Genomic DNA, 21,235 nt, shown 5'->3' on the forward strand with positions numbered 1-21,235 from the left:
TGTTTTATTGGCACACATTATGAATGATCTTAGGGTTCAGAAGGAGTAGTTTCAATAATTTATAGTATTATCTAGAAACCTCTAATAAAAGCCGGACCACTACATGAGTTTACTCAAAGAAGCGATTGTGAGAAAAAAACATATACCGTACCAATAATCCTAGGTATCCCCGCCGCTATTGCTATATAAGGACGAGGTTTTGTTTGAATAAATAGTATTTTGTTGAAATAAATATTAAGTGTTGTCTAAGTAATACTGTGAACGATTAGTTTGCAGTATTTTTAATATCAATTTTAGCTTTACTTGATTGGCCTAGCATGGAAATCTGTAATCGTCTAGTCTTAGCAGACAATTATATCCTCGGCTGCATCTGTCACTCCAGTCTCAGGACGTTGGAACAGGTGATTCCATACGAAAGCATTTTTTTGGAGAGAAGGTTTCGCCCAACAACTGTCCTAATTTAGCAGATATCGCTGAGGAGGGGTTAAACAAGCAAGCGGCCGCTCGCTAGATGCACTAGATTCGGCTGTTCACTGCGGCTGTTCCTTTTATCGGTTTACGAGTGGAACAGAATCGGCGTATTTGTACCATATTCAGGACGAACGCATCTTTTGAATGTTTTCGAAGTTGTTAAGTGTACTCTAAGTTGTGTTAGGTGGTTCTATTGGATACGCTCACAAATGACTTGTGACAATCGGCCTAAAGCTCATAAGTGACAGCGAAAGCAGGTTTTCAAAGTAGAAGATGATTGCGTACCGAACGATTCTAGGGAGGAACCTAATCAATGATATTCATGGTAAGTAATCATACTGGAATTCGAAACATGAAATATAATAAAAAGTAAAATGGAAAAAAACGTGCGTGTGCCTTTTCTATGCAACTGAAATGCTGAATCTCGAAGTTTAGATTACACCATACAATAGGCCAGTGATCGTGTATCCAATAGAACAGAATCTGTAATCGAGCCAGAGGATGTTAAAATCAGTTTGTTTTCTATTACTACATCGCCTATCTTATCACCGCGTATTTAAAACTTGGTCATCGAAGTAATCGGCTGGGCGCAGATGTTTCTGTTCTAATTACCCAACCTGGGTTCAAGAGAAGGCAGAAATGCTTCTTTGTGTACTTGCAAAATGTGTATAATTAGTGCTTGAACTATGAGTTGCCTATAGAATTACCTACGGCTGCTACGTCTTCTAGCTATACTGTGTACATGTGATTGTAGGCGGCTTTGCATAATTTCATTCCAAAATGCTTAATGTATTTAACATAATTTACATCTCTTTTGAGACAGTGTAGCATTGGAGATATCGCAAAGTTTGAGATTATCGCAAACTTATCAAAACTGCCAACTTCAGTTTATCTTCTGGGTGAGCTTTTGTGGCCTAAACGTTTATGTGATACGACTAAAGATTTACTCAAATTGGTTTGTAGAAAAGCAGAAATCAACGGTACCAAATTTGTGTATCTAGTTATTAAAAGCGTGCATATAGTGCTGCTCTGCTGCATAGATTTTTCTTGTCTGTACACCTGTTCGGATACATCCGAAAAAGATTACATAATATAGTGAAACAGATTACATAATCGAGCTACATGGATTACTCCAGTCACCTGTTAAACTGATGATGGATCAACAGGTGGTTTCCGGCAGGTTGCCACCATCGGCTTTATCGGATTAGGAAATATGGGATCTGGCATGGCCTCAAATCTTCTCCAAAAGGGTCGACAGGTTAGTGAAGATTTACGGGTACTGATTATTGAGTTGCTGTGCCGTAGTTGTATTTATTAATTATATTCACAGCCCCAGATTTCGAACACGATTTTATCTTCTGACATAGGCGAGTTGAAATGATGAATAAATTATAAAAGGCGGAATCCTAACAAAAAAAAGGCTTACACATTACAGTACTTTGAACTTTAACGAAGCTAGTATTATTATTAAATACTAACTAAGTACAAATGGTATTGGACATGTAATATCGAAATATAGTACATCGAGTTACAATTAAGTACGAAACCGAAATCGCTAATGTTTTGAGGATTCTAGACGCTTTCTAACCCAGTTCTATTACATCCACACAATAGCCGAGTTCTGAGAACATTGACTTCAAATATTTTTCATTTTCTTTACATTGCATCGTATCAAATCCACTTCATCGAAGTAGCAAGTGGCCACGTTACTACTACGCCGTCTTTACGGGCGTCCTTTTGCAATCGGCAAAACAATCAAATGTTAATACCTGTTGTATTTTCAGGTAATAGCCTACGATATAGTAATTGATGCATTGAGTACTCTAAAGGGCCAGGGGGCCCGAGCTGCGGCCAATCTTCGAGAGGTTGCAGAGCAGTGTGACAAGATCGTAACGATGCTTCCTACAAACGCACACGTCGAAGAGGTAGAGACGTCTTCGATCAATCAAATTGTCATATAGTGGCCCCTAGACTCGTTCCGTTGTGAAGTTTTGGTACTCGGCGCGACACTGCGACGAAAGATATCAAATTTAGCATCGCTCTATTGCGTTTATTCTGGGCTGTTGCGCTTGATAAAAACAGAATTGATTATGGAGCGTTTTATTATTATATGCGAAAATCACAGAAACTCTACTAACACATTTAATTGGACCTATTGGTCCTGAGTACACGGGATCTGCCATAATACAAGTATTGAGCATCAAGCGTTAGTTGGCCTTCATTACACTGTTTTTAAATAGGTTTTAACCGGACCGGATGGTCTGATCAGCTCAGCGAAGAAGGGTACACTTCTCATTGACTGCAGTACAGTAGATCCCGATCTTTCACTTCGGATGTCAAACCATGCCGCTAAGTACCAGCTCAAATTCGTAGATGCCCCTGTCTCCGGAGGTAATTTCTTTTTTATCTTTGTTATATATATTATACTTTTGCTTGCATACAGCATTTACCCTCATGTATTGCAGCCATCGTAAATCATAGGGGTCTAAAACATCAACCTAAGCATAGTCGATTGATTAAGAGTCAATTTTTCGATTTCGAAGGAAGTTGTCGATTTGGAAATTTGAATATTAGCTTCTAATCCTATTGCTTTTCATAATGATTCTAAAAAAAAAAAAATTAAGCGATCAGCATATATGTTGCCTATAACTCGTGCTCATAAAAAAACAGAGAGAAAGGGTGCTCATGAACTTATCTCAAATCATTATATATTTTGGTTGCTACAAGGTGTTAATGCGGCACGAGCAGGAACACTGACCTTCATGATGGGGGGTGCCAAGGAAGACATCGACCAGGCGGAAGAGGTTCTCCTGCAGATGGGGAAAACAGCAATTCATTGTGGTCCAGTGGGTTGCGGTGGAGCTGCTAAGATCTGCAATAATATGATGCTTGCTATTTCCATGGTCGGGCATTCGGAAACAATGAACCTCGGTATAAAGTATGTATCTTTTGGCTCTGTACGCACTAGATACGATAGTAGGCTTGTTTAGATTTTGCAGATTATTTATTTGTTCACAGTGACAGTTCGTAGCGAATAAATAGTGATAATCTTAGTATAAGGTAGCCTGTTGATAACGATGAACTATCTTATCTGACCTTACTTTTCGTTTATTTATTAAAAATATTTACAAATAAATGTCGTTTGGTGTTTGCGCGGTTGACAATTTTTGTTTGAGTTTATATTTAGGAAATGTTAGTTTTTGATATGCGTGGAATTTGGGGCTTACTCCTGAACAAAAAGCGACTGATGTATATTCGGGAACTATTTCAACATGCTGTAGCCGCCAATTTTCTTATATACTTATACATTAAAAATAATCTTCGATTTTGGTTCAGGTTGGGTTTGGATCCAACGGTTTTGAATAAAATCCTGAATGTGAGCTCTGGAAAAACGTGGGTGAGTGACTTGTACAGCCCTGTGCCTGGAGTAATGGCCAATGTGCCATCTTCGAATGACTATAAAGGCGGTTTTGGATCAGCCCTGATGCTAAAAGATTTAAGTTTGGCTCAGGGGGCTGCGACGCGTACGGAGGCGCCCACACCTTTAGGCGGATTGGCTCTGCAATTGTACCGGATGCTTTGTTCGCAGGGCCATGGAGGAAAAGATTTTGGATACATCTTTCAGCTGATTAGTGCCGCTAATAAGAACGATTAATACTGCGGATTACCGATCGGATATGAACAAGTGGTGTCACTAAAATCAAGGGGATCTATGGGAAAACACTAAAGCGCTAAGTTTTTAATAGAATTCTTTTTTCAATACAATTTTTTGTGTACTTAAATGTATTTCAGCTGTGAGGATACACAGTTTGAAATAGAAGCCACAACTTGTGCGCGTATATATCCGAGGAGTATGGTTAAATTAACTAAATATTTACAACAAGGATGACCTGTGTTCGATTGGTGAGTCATCCAATATCAGATATGAGATATGACTGTACGCATACGCAAGTGAGTTCGATAGATGGCTCTACTAATAATGAATTAGCGTTTCATATTAAATGATTCAGTATTATCCGTATGCAAATCGAGATTTTGTCGCAGCGTTTTGTTTTAAGTAGGAAAGAAGTAATAAAGAAAACGGAATTTGTATAGCAGGATACGATGCACGGTAAGTGAAAGTTACGCTTTTGGTTGTTGCTAAAAGCGACTGTATTGTTTTAAATAATGGCCGTTTCTATATACTAGCTCTCGCTTTAGGATGAGATAAAGCCGAGGTACATGATGTTATTTTAATCAATAAAGTTACAAGTGCCAAAGAAAGCTTCCCTGTTTTTGCAAACACTGAAACCGAATACAAATGAAGTTCAGCAATAGAGTATGACCAGACCATCGTATTTGACCATTTATGAGGCACTTGGTGAGGAATATGAATTAAATGCTGAGATTTGCGTCTAACAGTGATTTACTTATTATCAATTAATTATTCTACTTAGAAATGACTGCGTTCGAACAAACAAGTGGGCTGAAATTGATCTATGTTGTGGTGGCGAAGGTAAGGCGCCTACAGGAGGCGCAGAGACGTTTGCTGTGTGGAGTTTTTTAGTACCGGATCTTGAACTGATTATAAATTTCATTCATCAAATCAATCGCGTTCTAATTTTAACAGAAGAGTAAATTTGGAAATTTGAAGTGCTGTCACACGATTTGTATATATTATAATTATATTAAAACCTCCATTCTATTCCGCTATATTAGGGTAAACTGGATGTACATTTAAATGGAATACCTTAGAAAGGGAAGGGAAATATCATGTGAGGATTTTACTTCATTATTCAACAGCTTTTACGTTCCAACACGAGAACGTGTTGCCAGCTTCGGTGCATTTTGTTTTTGCACTTATTTTTTAGCATATGGTATTTAACAAGATGCAGAAAGTGTTAGTGAGCTTTCGCCCAATTTCACCTGTCGTGGAAAGCTACAAAGAAACGAGGACATCAATCAATCTGGATAGATAAAAGGACAGTCAGAAAACAAAATATTGTTAGCTACATTTATTCTTTCAGCATCAACACTGGCCTACATCTCTTCAGGTTCTCATTGAGAATTAGTGTATAACAGGTGTTACTCTACGAGCATGTCACTCAGCACTTCGCGAGGCCACGCATTCTTTTATTATGGGTAGGCCTAGTAGAAGAGTCGGTAAAGACTAGAGGCACCGACTAGAGAATATGAGCTTGCTCATGGCAATTGCGTATTCGTCGACTGCCGGAAGTTCTTCAAAAAACAGCTGTATTTAGAGGGCAAGAAAGTATCAGTGTGATACTCATCGAATCTGCCCCTGATAGAACTGATCGAATATTTCTTCGTCAGTGCCTAGGTTTTAGATACGTCAGCTGTTCGAAGAAGACAATTGTTTGTTATGATCGTATATTTTGTGAATAAGATTTCGTGAAAAGTAATGCAACTTGGCGAAAAAATTCCTTTAGTTTAAACTCGGAAAAACCGCGAACGCTTTTCGCGCTAACTGCACAGCTTGAATAATTAGCGTGGCTTTAGAACGTCCGGTGTATGGAATTTTCTTTTTTGTAAAAAGTAAAACCATCTTCCCTACCTGACAAAAACTGAGAGGTAGAGAGAATTATAAAAAATTTTCGAGTGATGAGAGATATACTATCGTATAAGCCGAGGATTGCATGCTTGAAGGTTACTCAACTGAATGGTAAAAGCGTACAATGCAGGGGGTCGTTTATCTCATAAGTATTTATTAGTTGTCTAGTACTTCGATTGCAGGTGATAATAACACACTGGACAAATTGCACGGGAACCATACGCCGTACGCCAGCCAGACTGGGCAGTTTCAGATCGAATATTTTTCTGTGATTAGAAAGAGCGTCTGTATTGGCTATAAGTCTCATTTATCGTTTTAGTTCGATGTTAGATTTCTAATGGGTAAGTACCTTAGTAAGTGATTGTTATTAATAGCTATAACTGTTAATGATCAAAGCCCTTCTGCGTACTTAAGCAATCAGTTTTCCGTTCTGCCAAATAAAGCAGAAGCACTTGCTTTCCCAGGCGAGCTCCGCACACAGGGTAATTAACGTTGCTACGGCCCCCATTCCATAAATAATAAGGGGGCCCTTTAGCTTCGATAAACCCAACGTATAGACCGTGGGCTCCTCCTGAAAAGCACGATACAGTTTACCAACATTAACAGAACTATAACAAATAATTCTAAGTATACTATGAAAGCAAATTATAGATAAAACACCAGCTAGTGGCGCACATAACCGTTCGTACATTTGCCACAATTTCTGTATATATTCAGCATAGTTCAATATAGTAGCTAATTAACTCGGCAAGAGTAAATGTGTCAAAAATGCTAAACGAAACGAGCACGGGTTCAATATATAGGTTTTTTTTTTAAAAATTGCTGGAGAAAATAGATATGTCATTGGCACTTTTGCTACCGTTACATTATAGGTTCTGGAATAAACAACATATAGCCTCATATAAAAAAAAAACAGATAAATGCCATTAGTTTTGTGTGTCAACTTCTTAGATCTATTCAGTATATCTAAAAGGTAACCTATGTTCTCAGTAACAAATCACAGTGCGGGTGCAGATGTACTCAATATAGTAGTTAGTCGAGATTTGTTTGGAAGTAGTTATACATTATAAGAAATATGTGAAAGTCAAAGGATGTAAAAAGCCAGCGAAATGCTAATTCAATACCTGTGTAGGTGCTCCGTTTACGATTTCACAAGTGAAAAAGTCGGCCATAGCAATATTAAGCCATTTACGAATATTTCCGGTTTCTTGCAACTCTCGAATTCTAGAAATGACACAACGTTGATGTTATCCCATTTGACGTATAACTGTAAATGAGCAAACTTGCCAACTGTACTATGTAAGCACTTACACAACAGAAACTTTCATAATAAGGTGAAATAAGGTTAGCTTTATATTCATCTCATAGCGTAGTTACGTCTCGTGAAATTTTGCCCGAGCAAAACGCTTCGATGAATGAATTAGCCCAGAGATATTTAAGAGCTGTGTCTATCTACACTGCGTAGGAAGATCATCTAATATATAATTTTTTTTTTGAAATTGAAAATTGTCTGCTCGATAAGCTGTATTGGGTGGCTAGATATGGCAATGGCGAATGTACAAACTTTGACAGAAATATGTGTCACTAGGAGAAGCAGAAGAACTAAAAACAGCGTGAGCAGCTAGCATGAGGAAATATAACGCATGCCAAAAAATCCGGTAGTTTTTGTTTGTTTCGTTACCTAGTTGCATTGATCGCAAAGTATGTGCTCTTGGCAAAGCGGTAATCAATTTGCCTAGATAATAGCAAGCATAAGCCTTGAGCCATACACGGCGAGTACGGTCCTACTACCGTGCACTGGATTAAACTCAAGTTTCTAGTTCATCGAATATGTATTGTTTGTACAGAAGTACATTAGTTAAATAGAGTATAGAGCAATAAAATGGATAAATAAAAAAATCACCTGTAAGTACATTTATTGAAAGTTTGACACCAACGTTTTGTTAATGACGCGTTTGAGCATTGGATGCAGCGTTTTCCGGAGGGACATGCTAAGTCCATGCGTATAAACGGGCTCCTTGGCGAAATAGAACTCTCCAGGGTGACCTCGAAGGGCATCGCAGCTTCGACCGAGGTTGTACATAATCGACGACTGTTCGTTGATTATAACTGCTCGACCTCCAATCATAATAATCATAAAAGAGCATCCTAATTACTTATCTCCTGTACAGGCGAAGCCACGTAAAATTCAATAGGACCGCAAAATTATTTGCTTTTGTGCACTGCTAAGTAAATGGAGATGCTCGGCAGAAGTACTAGATTTCGTTAATAAAATAAATAAAAGTTAAAAATAGAATAATAAGTTGTTTAGTTGCACTGTTATTTTTTCATCTGACAATTTTAACCATTGATTCCAAAAAGTCTAGAATATCTGGACACGAACTGCATCGTTCTGATCTTTTACTACTTTAGGCCAAAGACGACATAATTAATATTTACGGCACATATGTTATGTTCATAACACTTGAATATTTTTTGCCTGTACCTTGGAGTACATTCATGAAGTTTTCATTAGTATACAGTTGATTTCCAGGTAAAATACCGTTCTTCTCCATTGCGCGGCTGTACACTGTCTGGTAAATATCCATGTCGGCCCTCTGCGGGTGTTCCCAGAAAAATGACGATTTCCTTTACTAACTTAGCATGATCGGAATATCATGAGTACAAACCTGGACGGGTTTAAAGAGTGGCTCAACTGAAATACCGCTATCTGTTACAATTCAATTAAATGTCAATATTAAAAAAAATCAGCCGGACATCTATTCAGAGATACGGCATGTACTATATTATAGAATGTAGCATCTGCATTATGTGCAGCTGTCTGAAATGTAGTGCAAGATACACTGAAAAACTGTAGCAAACCCACCTGGAAAAGCTTATGGTACGCGGTCCCTCTCCAAATGATTGGTACTACTTGTTTTCGTACCACTAAATCCCTCATAGAGTCAATCCTACTTGATCCTGAGCTGATGAGTAAACTAGCCTTCATCGTTCCTATGGCCAGCCCAGAGTAGTTCCGTCAATAACAGACATAACAAAATAACTAATGGCATAGCGCGCCGTTGTCTTTTGGAGGTAAGCCAAATCGAAACCAAAGGGCAATTAACAAACGAACATACACTGGTAGAAATAGAGAGTAATTAAGCTTAAGTTTGAAATAAGTTGCAAAATCCCTGAGAGAAGTGAAATGTGTCTGAACAGAGCTATTCTAACTGTGACAGTTCCTATGATCAGGATATCCATCTTTCGTAGTTCCTGCAGTAAGGATTACTATTGTAATCGAACAAAACCAATAACGACTCTAGTATTGAATACGTTGCGTTTTCGATCGTATTTGGCATTCGGGGACTATCAGACGCTGGGTTTAAGAGTACGGCTGTTGAAGCGCTTCACTAAACTTTGAAGATCGTTACTTTGTTACTTGTTGCAAGTGGTTCCTAAATAGGCCTCGTTACTTTTCTATTTGGTCGAGTTTAGCGCGATGATCTGCTATGTGAGCAAAATGCTAAGTGCACCTTAATACCTGTAAGGCAATATAATTCTATAAACGCAACCCATTTTGCGTGGTCTACAATACTGGACATCAACTACACTTACGCGTTGCCTTTTGCAACGAATGTATCTATCATCTAGAATTATAAATAGCCAAACTGTAGCACGGCTTAAGTAGATAAGTAGTTTTTCATGCAAATAAAATCTACATATATATATATATATATATATATATATATATATATATATATAATATTAGCCGCCTTTATTTACCTTGGAATATGCTCATAGTAAGATAGATGGAAGTCAGCCAGAGTCCAATTAAAATGCGGCCAGAGTTGCCCTTGGGAAGATCTCGGTCCTCAATGCTTTCGAACAATATTGTTCTCACAACGCTCATTAGATTCCTTCATTTTATGACAAACAAAATTGCGCATATTACTTTGCTGTGTATATTGGCCTAATTCCAAAACTAGTGCCATCATACTAAAGGCCTCCTGTCGTCCAAGGTATTATTGATACACTGATAGAATGAAAAATTGTGACACAATCAAAGTCGAAATGTCGACGATTGTATTTACATAACAAAAATTACAAAAAAAAAACTTAAAAGTTGTTATTATCTAGTGCCCGAATTGTGATGTCCGCACAGAATCGGCTGCGTTATGGCATCATTGACATTGTACGAAGCAAGTAACTGAGACGATGCATTTGCATCTGTCATCTCCATTGTAGACTGGAGATTAGAGAAACACACCGGTACTGTCTATAAAATGAATTCTCACAAGTTTGCTTGGCTTGTTCTGAACTTCTAGTTTCTTTGAGACGGTAAAGAACACTTGCTTATGGGTTGGATTCTGACGATCTGTCTGTTGCAAAACAAATTAGTGAACGCTGCGCACTCGCATTTACACGTTTGGCTTGTCGTAGTAAACGACCGGTGGGAAAAACACAGGCGGGGTATTTGCGCTTGTTCCTTAAACAGCATTTAGTTCGATTCTTGCATACTCTGTACTTCATTATTAAGGACCATACAATGTACCTTAACGGTCATGCAAACGGAGAAAGTTGTTGGCCTAGATGATTCCCTGCGTAGTTCCATATGCAAATGGCATTGAGCGCAGCGTGCATATGTGGAGCCGTGTGCGAAAGCCAAGAAAAAGGCGAGGCTAAAACGAATTTGCTGAACGTTTTTCGCAAGTAGACGCAATCGGTTAAATGTTCCCGAATCTATTTGAGCTGAAGTTAACTCTGTGAACTTGCTTATAAATCATAGGAAAACCGTTCAAAATGAAATGGTATTTTGTATTTTCACTCTTTGTGCGTTCGATGATAGCCCGTTTCGAGCCTATGTATTCTGGGAAGCGTCCACGTGTAAAATTGTTGCCAATTTGGGGCGTCGGTGTCTTAGAAGATGTGATCGACGGATCTCTATAGGAGAATCCTTGTGAGGTGGCACGCTTTCCGTTCTACTAGTTTCCGCCTGAGTTATTGTGGGACCGACTTGAATTAGCTAGGATAAAAGCTGGCAGCGGAAATATCGTCCTTTGAAAAAAGGCTCTATGAGCGAATAAGTGAGTATAATCAAACGTCAATTATAACTTCGTATCGTGACCACTGTAACACATTTCCTGCTATCTAAAATCGTTCTCAAGATTAGATCAGATCCGTTTACGTGATAGAGGTGCGTTCCGCTTATAGCGTCGTCCTTCAAGTTCGTCTTTCGATCTCAGAAGTAACTAAATTATATTCAAATACATTTCGTCTCACTGTGAACCTCGACCTATTATTAGTTCTACTTGTGTTAAATTCAGTTATTTAGAGAGGAAACAAGCAAAGTGCCAGGTCATCCCACCAAAATGTTGTGGTTAAATGATGTCAGCTTTTTAGCCATAATTAGCGGGCTGTGGGTAGGTAATATAGGATTGTTCAGACTTTAGCGTTTTTCTCCGAAGCTGTCTATAGTACTTATAGAAGACGACTCTCGGGCAGACGCAGCGGTTTTCTGCCAGTAACTATGTTGGCCAGTATTACCTGTTCATAAACCGCTTCTAATATGCGATGGGGTTTATTGCCGTCACTAGAGATGTGTTTATATAGCGCACGCGCACACACACGCACGTGAATCCTACAGATGACAGCGGAGCTACTAGAACGTTGGTTACAACCGCAGATATGCAATATAATAAATTTTCGATACGTGTTTATTTAGCTCACCGCCTAGTCTGCTAAGTAACCTACTCACGTGGATATATACATGTAACTAAACAACAAGATAAAGACTCAACAAGTTGGCTACAACTTGATATTGTTGTTCACCGGAATTTTTCGTTACTTAGGTGCCACCTTGTGTGTTGAAATTTTCGCTTGAAAATATAGCTGCAGGTGGACTTAAAATGAAAATGAGTGCGTTAATTACGCACAAAAGCTAATAACATGATGCTAACCCCAGAAAATGCTTAGCTTAAAACAGGAAAAAAAGCTTTAAGTTTTGGATTTGACATAACTGTCAAGCATTACTTCAAACGGCTAGCTTGAAAAAAATAAAACGAGGCGTGGCCTCGCCCGCCCGGTTTCAAACCTAGATCCTCTTGCGTATCCCTAAATTTGACAGACAAACATGCACCGTCACGGGGATAGCACCCAGTGCCTAAGAATGTTCACACTTACTGAACCATAGTCGTATCGTTACAGCGCATAATTGTGTAAAAGAAGGTTGCTCCAGGCCAGGTGTCAAAAGAAGTAGGTCCATACCTGCCATAGAGGACAAGCATTCGCGAAAATAGCGTACGGTTTACATTTCCTTCGTTGCGTTCCAGAAGTCGACTAAGCACCAAAATAACAGGCATCACTAATGTCGCCATTAGCAGGCACGTCCAGACCTGTATCGCGCAGATGTTACCGTGAGAAACTTTATAACGCTAATTATAAGATTTGTTTGCTAGTGTTACTTTTTAGTTTATTAATAGGATCGAGAGTTCATATACCGTAGTTGACGTTAAAAGTATATATGTGCTGGGAGAGTTTCGAATTTATTATCGTTGTGAACTCGACATCGGCGTGAACAAGCATCGTACAAATCGCGAAAAATAATAATGTCTAGGTGCGAATTATCAGTTTTAAAAATGCTGCCCTGTTGGTGTCATCTCTAGCAACTTCGAGACCTGTAATGCACGTGCGTCATAAAATTCTCACGTTTGATTCGAATGCCCCAAATAATCCGAAGTAATTATCTTGGAATCCGAATGTGCGGCCAGCGAGTATACTTAAGTCCTGTACCATGAACTCGGAAGACAGAGTCACTACCCGATGTCGATCCAATGTTTGTCCGAATGCGTTCGCGGCCCAGTCGGATTCCTGTTACGTATCATTTACGTACGTAGGGCAGAATGAAGAAATTAAGCTTATCCTTTCAAGACGATAAAATGCTTTGCTACAATGTAACAAACATGCTTGTTACGAATTTGTTCTCCACAAGTATGTCCCGCGCTCTCTATATCTAGATCTCCAGATCTCCAGTCAAACTGTTTGTGTGTAATAACGACTGTTTGTAAATAAAAGCTTACATGCATATGAGATTATTTATTTCTATATATCTTTCATTCTCCAGAGGGAGTAGTAGTGAAACATGTGTCAATGAATTGGGTTTTTCCATTTGACAGTATCGTTACGTACGTTTCGGGTGAGCATTCCAATCATGCCCGTGGCACTGCCGTTCGGAAATATCACGCCCCACTGTTGATCTGCTGGAATGTTCGCTTCGTACCTATATTAAAAAGGGGAATTAATCATTTGAACCCTATTTATTTAATCGTACATAAAAGGATTAAAAATTTAAAGATTATTTAAAAAAGTGTTAAAAAACGGGCAATTGCTTCAAGTAGGACGTAAAAGGAAAATTCCATTTCAGCATAGGCAAACTCGAACGCTAGCTTTTGTTATCAGCGTCACGACTAATCTTTTTTCATTTACGTAGCCGGACACTTTATGTACGCCACAAGGCACTGGAGATCGGAACCCTCGCGAAAAATTCTGAAACGCAGTTATTGTACTGCAAGTCTGCAAACATAAGCTAAAGCAATTATTCGTAAGTGTAAGAAGTACAACAAAACGACCTTTAACGTACAATAAATAAACCCGCTGTGTGAACGTGTTGTCTATCGCAGTCCGCTAGGGATACGGGTAAAAATTTAGAGAGTTTTATTGGGAGCTATTCTACGCTTAAATAAAACGTATTTTTAATACGCTCTTCTTGTTCAGGTGTCGTTTGAACTTGTACCTATTTCATATTTCTTAATCAGGACATACATACAATGGGTGACATAAGGATTAGTTTTTCTATTATGGGCCTTCTCTCCGATATACTGAGGTTCATCCTATATCACAGTAACTTCATGGCAATAGAGGCGACCTGCCAGATTTTCGGCTCTGTCGACAAATGAACTTTTATACACTTCTACTACAAGTAAGAATTTACAAAGCCATAAAAGGACAAAATCAAACGTTCACCATTTTCAGTTACGACAGAACTTGTTTTTCCTTTTCAATTACACTATAAACCAATAAAGAATAGAAGAAGAAGAATTGGAATACCATGTACCTACTCAGATACTGTATAGTATGTCCTCCTCTTTAGGTGAACCCAGTGACATCTATTCCACAAACAAATCACTGCTATCATCAATACGCTTCTTACTTTCTACCATACGTCCATGATAAAATAATCTTGCCACCAATATAATTTACACTGTCCTAACTCTCTTTTCTTTGTTTTTTTACTACCAGTAGGACTGGATATCATGGTATACACACGAGACAAGGCAGAAAGTACGTGGAAAAACAATGTTTATGGATTACCAAGTGAACGCGGTGTCCCTATGACCTGCTTACGAGAACTAGCGACAGATTAAAGTAATATCGTCATTTCACTCCTTATAATGTAGATACGTACGTGAAGTTATATCTGGCGATAACGCTTTCAAGAACGTTTCCCATCGGACCACGCACTAGAACCTGCCCATTATCGCGATGGATCAGTTGGGTGTACGGCTGCCACTAGTAGTTCCAATTAAAAACTATTTCAGTACCATATATTGTTAAAAGGAGCTAAATAACAGACCGGTTAGCTCATTACAGAAATTTCACGAATAAGCCTCTCTATGGAAAAACGTGTGTGACACGTGTTTAAAACAGAAGCTTAAAAATATGAATATATCTTTTTATAAACGGCCGACTCGATATAAATATCTTATGGTCACAATCCTGCATACGCATGAATTTCAGTTGAAAATTTTGTAAGTTGTTGGAAATCATTGTAAGTTTAATCGATTGTAGTATTTTTTAGTCACATTTTCAACATTAAATTTAAGACGTTGGAGAACAACTGGAGAGCGATGTACGCTCCAGGAAAACACTAAATTTGCTACCTTTATGTAGCCGTACAATGAGAAAGGGGTCAATACGAGCTTTTCGTGCATAAAAGCACGCATAAAGCACACTTTATGCGAGAGTAATTTCGGCTGAAAAGCGTACCGTCATCGTCGTAATTCGCAAATGGTATCCCCGAAGTTCGTCAGGAAGACTTATTTTTGACATTGCTGGTCACCACTGTAGACTGAGACGACTGATTTCGAGAGTTTAACAAAGGCTAGCTAAGCGCATCGAATAAAGCTTTGATCGTTTTCTCCAGTGTATTATAGGACCGATAGCATCTGACACATAATCTGACTACGCTGATCGATATTGGTTACAAAAATGTTTCAGTCCAACATCGTCCCTGACTTTGCTAGTCTTCGTCAAGGAGACAGAGGAGATTCTTTGTCATAGAATATACGTCCTATGTTTTGTACGCCGATAAGCTGAATCGCACGCATCGCAGGAGCAACGCTTCGCTGCATCTCAATAAAAAAAATAGATAACTAATATTCTGGCAAGCAAATCGAGATAAAAAGAACAAACTTTAATATGCAACGTTTTACCTTCAACTCAGTTTTCAAGGGCCGCGTCTTTGGCTTGTCGGCATTATCGGCAATCGGATATTTGGGATATTTAACGACACTGCCTTGGAGGCAAACAGCTCTGTGGCAAAATGCGGACATCTTTGATTCTCAGAAATTACAGCGATTGGGTAGTAGGTTGAACTCGTTCGGGCATATTACATGTGCTTTCGTTTCAGGTATATGACATGTTAGATTCGTCAATAAACGTCCGTTCAGCGTTAACGGCTCATGCTTATCAGAAGACATAATGAAGCTATGCAGACAGACAGATAGTATTAGTAACTCGCAGGTATGAATTTAATCGTGATTATGTTTACCATACGTACCAGGAAATATATCAGCTAAAACAAATGTTTCCGAGGCGGTCAATATTCGAATATTAACGGATACACTGTCCTGCTTGCTGAAATACCTTTTAATCGCTTGGCCTCTTTATCGACATAAAATGATGTGTGTTGTGATTTCATAAACTCTTGGGCTAATGTTAGCCAAGGGATCTACCGGCTGATAATTGCGCTAGCCTAGGGTAAGCAGTCGAGGGCAATAGCCTTTTTTGGACAACAGGGAAATGATTGCGTGCGAGGCTAGCATTTTGTCGATAGTTCATGTATAAACTGTTAGTACGAAAGAGGACAAAAAATTATAAATATTGGGATAAGTGTGAAAGTGAGAAAGCTGTGTCGGTCGTATAGGTAGCGTATTTTTGTTAACCGAAAGTTAACAAAAATACGCTAATAAAAGCTTTTGTTTTATAAAGTGAAACAAAGAGTAAACCTATTATTGTTTGCCCCCCAGTGATTTAGTGTTAAGGTCAGTTGTTGGTCGAATGAAGAGGCCTTTTCGTCGAAGAACTGCGCAGATAATAGTCATTTAGATAATTCTGATATTGTATTTTTTATATATATATATATATATAATAAATTCACATTCCATTATCCAGGAAAGCGAACTGGATTTTACTGGGAGCAATGTTTTCTCAAATATTCTCAAAACAATTAACCTAAAATATAACAACAAGCATATTGGTTAGGCAAAAAATAAGGCTTCTACACGTAGACGTATTTACGTTATCATATTTGATTAGCTTGATGTATAAGTTATGTCTCTTCTTTATTTTTTTTATGTTAGCTAACAGTCAAGCGTATTTCTTTAATTTTTCGCCAATGCCACGCCAGCTTAACGCTAAAATTCTATTAAATAGCCTGGAAATGTTTGCTTCAGTAATATTTTTTAATAGAAAAACCCATCTATTTTAAAAAAAAATTGATTGTGTCCTTTGCTTTAAACGTTGGTATCATCGTATTACCTAGGCAGGAACATCCAGTATGCACTGAGGTTCTCGCGTGTCGAAGTTATTTAGTCAAGAGAAATACCAAATCATGTTCTCCTTGAACGTCCTGCGCTTTCATCTGGCTGTAATCACAGTGAGCACCAAGAGTTTTCGTTCGTCGCGTTCAGTCATCCGGCCGCAATCGACATTTATCATTCTCGACAGCATCATTATAATGTTGGGCTCGTCTGATAGTTCTTTTACTGTTGTTGGTAGTTTCAATCTTTTTGAGGCCTATTTTATTTAGAGGCTCAGGGTGATGTTATTCGCTGTGCTCTTATGCCCATTAAGGCGCAACAGCCTTCCGGCAAAGCGGACTTAGGAATTGCTTTATTCCACCACAGCCACGATCTGTGCTAAAAACGTGTTACCTCCCTTTTCGCTGAGAAGAAAGGCTTTTGCAACAGGAACTGACAAACGCTGCAGAGGAGTAATGGAAAATGTATTAAACGGGATGGGATGACACAATGAGGAGCGGAAAAAGCGATGAAAGAGAACACGCTCTTCATAGATATATATATAGTTCTTTTATTGTAGTCTTCAGAGGAATGAGTTCTTAGTTCTTTATATGCGCTCGAACGTAGTATGGCAAGATTTAACAGTATTCCGCCTATTATAAATTAGCTTTTCGGCGCCCAGAACACCAAAATGCTGTTTTAAGTTTTTCTCGAACGAAGAACCCCAAAACAACGTACTATAATATTTATGTAATTCACAGCTCATCGTGTAGCAATGCGACTTTTCGCAATTTATGGTCCAGCCTTCTTTTAGTGCCTTTCTTGCGTCGACAAGTGTATGGACCTGCCTTTTATAAAGTGGATTTGCGTCGCATTGCTGGTCGCTAATATACCTATAGCTTTGAACGCAAGTAGATGGTAAATCTTCACGTTCCCCAACGTATTACCGGGATTAAAATATCTTTCTTTGCATAACAATGTCGTTAACTTCATTTACGCAGTTGCATCCACAATTCCCCCTTGACAGATAATTCTGTTGATTCGGGCCGTCTAGCTTTGATATAGACAGGATAATAAACTGCAATCCTTAATTTTTTGGTCTTTCAGCCCAACACATAATTGTACGTTTTTCAAGAGGGGATTATCTAGCGCCGGTGGGGTCATCCGTATAAGCCCCGACAGTTAGTTGCTCAGTTTAAATGCTTTGGACTTCTCAATTTTTGGTTCCTGCACATTGGGGACTTTTGGTTTGTTATCAATCGACATTCTTGTTTCTAGAGTATTCGGGCGAGATTTTAATGAATAAACCCATACCAATATTGTTCTATTTACGGTTACTATAGAAACTTTTCCTTTATGTTTCGCGTTTTACGGCCGGTATCGGTGTTAAACATTGCATTAGATGGCATCAGGGAAAGAACCTGAAGACATACTGCAACCTGTATAGACTCTGACTTGAAGCCGTGCTGGCAGTTACTTTGAATGGACACGTCCATGAAGGATCGCCCTGTCGGCACAATCAAGAAATATACTCAAAATGAATTAAACTCCAAACTTAGGTGTAACCTATGAACAATCGACATTACTTTTGTTCCAGTCCGAAGCTATCGCATTTTAGGATTACATATATGCCCAATAGAGCGTTCGAATATGGACGGATTTCAGCGTGATGCTCATCCTAGCGGACATGCGGTCGTTGCTATGAGAAAAAGCCAATTCCTTCTAGAACAAAGCAGCATTGTCGTTGTGGCGAAAAATGATGCGTCATTTATGTAATTTAAACGAAGGTTGGCTATTATTGTCCAGCGTTTTCAATTTTTACTGAAACAATACATTTTTTTGCCCGAAATTATCCATGTTGTCGACAGTTTTTGAAAAATGTCAAAAAAAGGAATTCTAGAGGGTGAAACGGAAGATCTATAATAGGTTTAAAGGGCTTGAACATTTATAAAAATGACCTAAAAAAGTATGTTGACATACATCTATATGGTCATTGACGAGTAAATAAATTGCGGTTGGCCTTTTTAAGACTATCTGTAAAATTTTTCAGATTTTGTACTTGCTGAGCGTTTCAAGTTGTATTTTAAGGCACTTAGCCTGCTGTAACTTAATTCTGCTGAAACTTCTCGTATGTGACGTGTTCGAGCGATACTGTAGCGGGGATACGCCTATCACCATTTGTTTACGCATATAAACAATTAAGTGCGCATTAACGGAACTTTTTTAATACAGTATAATAATAATAGTACAATAGTAAGTTGGTCCTAAAGACGTTAAAGGACGCTTATATTGAACAAACGTAAGTGTCAGGAATGACGCTTCTAGCATGTTCATATATGGCTGTTAAAACAAATATTTGTATTTAGTTACAATCTCAGAAACAACTCTAGAAATAAGTCGGGATTTAGACGTTCTACGGAAGGTAGGTATATTGAAAGATACCTTACTATCTGTCTTAAAATAAATATGAATTTCCTAGTAAAACATAAATGAGGTGGCATGACTGGTAAGTTGTTATCAAAAGATACAATAAATTACATATCGGTCGAAAGTAAACAAAGCTAAATTTATTTGTAAAAGGTTTATCCTTACTCGTCGATTCAGCATTAGTAGATAGAGACGCTTAGTTAGAAGAATACACTATGTATACCAGCACACAGATAAACGTATACTGTTCACTGTAAGATTTCGAATCGTTGCTGATACATAGTGTGAATAAACGCGCTAATTGCTACGGTTTTTTTAGGTAATAGAAATGTTATTCGAAAATATCTAATGTTATTCTACCGTCTATCCATAATTGAGTAAAAAATCGTTTTTGATCGACAAGACCAACAGCCAGAAGGCGCAGGAGTACGACAGGACGTCGTTACGACACCTGACGTCTAGTTTTTCAATTATTCAGCGTGAAACGATTTAAGCAATAGGCAGAAGCAAACTAACGGCGTTGCACAAGAACAGGCTGAAGCATAAAAAGAAATTAGTTTACATTGTAGATTAATGCAAAAAACGGGGCGATGCTATTTGGTTAAGTACGCGTTGGGGTACGTAAAAACTTGGGCTGGAATAAGACAATTTAAATAATCTTCGCTTCACCATGAATCCTGTCAAATTATTATATCGAATTATTTCTTCATCGTATAATCATCGTTATTTTGGCGATTTTGAGACACATTTATAGCAAATTCTTCATAAGAAAAAATTGTTATAGTAGAATTTTAGGTGTCCATCAGTTTGCCCTATACGGTCCGATTTTCCACATTATTTGAATTGCTAATAGGGCTAGAGACACGATATATACATGTTTAGGAATATCTTAGGAACCACATAGAATTATACTGCGAGGCCGGCGCAAAATATTTGCTATGCATCTTCCTTTTTGCGTGGGCCCTTAAGCCTTTTTAGCACAAACCCAATTGTTTTGCATTAAGATCAAGCTTTTATTTCTTTAGAGCTTCCCCACAGGATATCCAAGACCGAGATCATTCATTAAGTGTCTAATACATTTTAGAAGAAAGCCAACGAAGGTGATATCAAGGCTTATTATAGAAAAAAAAAAACAGGTGCATTTCGGCCATTGGAGGACCTTTTTACGCATATCGTAGACGAATCTACCTAATTGGCTTAAATAGATGACAGATACATCTGTGTTAAGTGTTATGGTGTTCGCGTTTAGCTCTTAAGATACATTGGGTTTGCTCGAACAGCAGCGTGGCTGTGATTATCGGCAGCGCGTCCTAGATGGGTAATTCTAACGTATGAAACTAGAGAGCGGTGATGAAAACAGTGACTTCAACATGTGACGACGATAATAATACATAGTGACCTGTTCCGTAGTTAAAGCAGAATAGATTTAAGATCGTTACTGAGTACAAATAGAACTATGATATCTGCCGTAAAGTAAACCTTTAGCAGCACAAAATGAGCCAAGTAATATTTTGAGCGACAGCTTCGAAAAGAAATCCCGGCTGGGTCAAAACGGACGGGAGCACACGCTAATCATGTGACGCAACGTCGCACTATTAATTTCCCATAAAAAAAACTCCCATTGGTAATATGTTTGTTGTAGACCTAATTTAAGTTTCGCCAATCCTAACGATCCTACATGAAGTAACCTTTTGCTTATTTCCAAATGCTGCAGGGAACGCAAGATCTGGGAAGGCGTTTTTCGAGCTAGCTCACTAACTCATATACATTGTTATAAAGTCACTGAGGAGCAAGGCGTGTCATTGCCTTTAATATACTCCCTACAATTATGAGTCAAGCATATTTCGTCTTTAGGCGTCCAGTACTTATTGGAAAACCCTTAAACCTGTGTACCAAACAAGCAACACATATGGAAATGAACAAATTTCATAATAAATAAAGCATCAGACTACTTTGACTTTCCAGGACAAACAATATTCGGACATGGTCAGCTTCACTGAAAGAAGAT

The 21,235-nt window shown here is 38.4% G+C and overlaps 2 protein-coding genes across 8 annotated transcripts in view; one reads left to right on the forward strand and one right to left on the reverse strand.

Moving 5' to 3' along the window:
* The first annotated feature begins 478 nt into the window (after positions 1-478).
* On the forward strand, positions 479-4,869 carry LOC111243333 (3-hydroxyisobutyrate dehydrogenase, mitochondrial). Its single transcript, XM_022788707.2, has 6 exons — positions 479-796; positions 1,638-1,729; positions 2,256-2,396; positions 2,712-2,862; positions 3,199-3,409; positions 3,808-4,869. Exons 1-6 carry the CDS (start codon positions 745-747, stop codon positions 4,124-4,126), a joined length of 966 nt encoding a protein of 321 aa, XP_022644442.1. The 5' UTR covers positions 479-744; the 3' UTR covers positions 4,127-4,869.
* Positions 1,755-21,235, reverse strand: part of LOC111243331 (glutamate receptor ionotropic, kainate 5-like) — a 56,802-nt gene continuing 37,321 nt past the window's right edge. For 4 of the 7 annotated variants that reach the window (XM_022788702.2, XM_086991903.1, XM_086991921.1 and 1 more), the window contains 11 exons: positions 13,190-13,280; positions 12,710-12,871; positions 12,185-12,396; positions 9,788-9,921; positions 8,889-9,016; positions 8,508-8,619; positions 7,960-8,140; positions 7,147-7,246; positions 6,432-6,593; positions 3,230-3,343; positions 1,755-2,480 (listed from right to left, as the gene is read on the reverse strand). In XM_022788702.2, coding sequence (XP_022644437.1) covers positions 6,432-6,593; positions 7,147-7,246; positions 7,960-8,140; positions 8,508-8,619; positions 8,889-9,016; positions 9,788-9,921; positions 12,185-12,396; positions 12,710-12,871; positions 13,190-13,280 — 1,282 coding nt within the window. In that variant the 3' untranslated portion in view covers positions 1,755-2,480; positions 3,230-3,343. Of the gene's footprint in view, positions 2,481-3,229; positions 3,344-6,431; positions 6,594-7,146; positions 7,247-7,925; positions 8,141-8,507; positions 8,620-8,888; positions 9,017-9,787; positions 9,922-12,184; positions 12,397-12,709; positions 12,872-13,189; positions 13,281-14,465; positions 14,570-21,235 lie in introns of those variants that run through there. The other 3 variants (XM_086991911.1, XM_086991909.1, XM_086991915.1) reach the window with 3 other exon arrangements.

The sequence above is a fragment of the Varroa destructor genome, unplaced genomic scaffold, assembly GCF_002443255.2.
Source record: "Varroa destructor unplaced genomic scaffold, Vdes_3.0 BEIS01000001.1, whole genome shotgun sequence".
In the NCBI taxonomy this organism is placed as follows: Eukaryota; Metazoa; Arthropoda; class Arachnida; order Mesostigmata; family Varroidae; genus Varroa; species Varroa destructor.

What these genes read in the sequence shown, in the direction of transcription:
- LOC111243333 (XM_022788707.2), top strand. Translation starts at nt 745, where the DNA reads ATGATTGCGTACCGAACGATTCTAGGGAGGAACCTAATCAATGATATT. An exon ending in TTCTCCAAAAGGGTCGACAG is followed by an intron (nt 1,730 to 2,255) that starts GTTAGTGAAGAT and finishes TTGTATTTTCAG; the next exon opens with GTAATAGCCTACGATATAGT. An exon ending in ACAATGAACCTCGGTATAAA is followed by an intron (nt 3,410 to 3,807) that starts GTATGTATCTTT and finishes ATTTTGGTTCAG; the next exon opens with GTTGGGTTTGGATCCAACGG.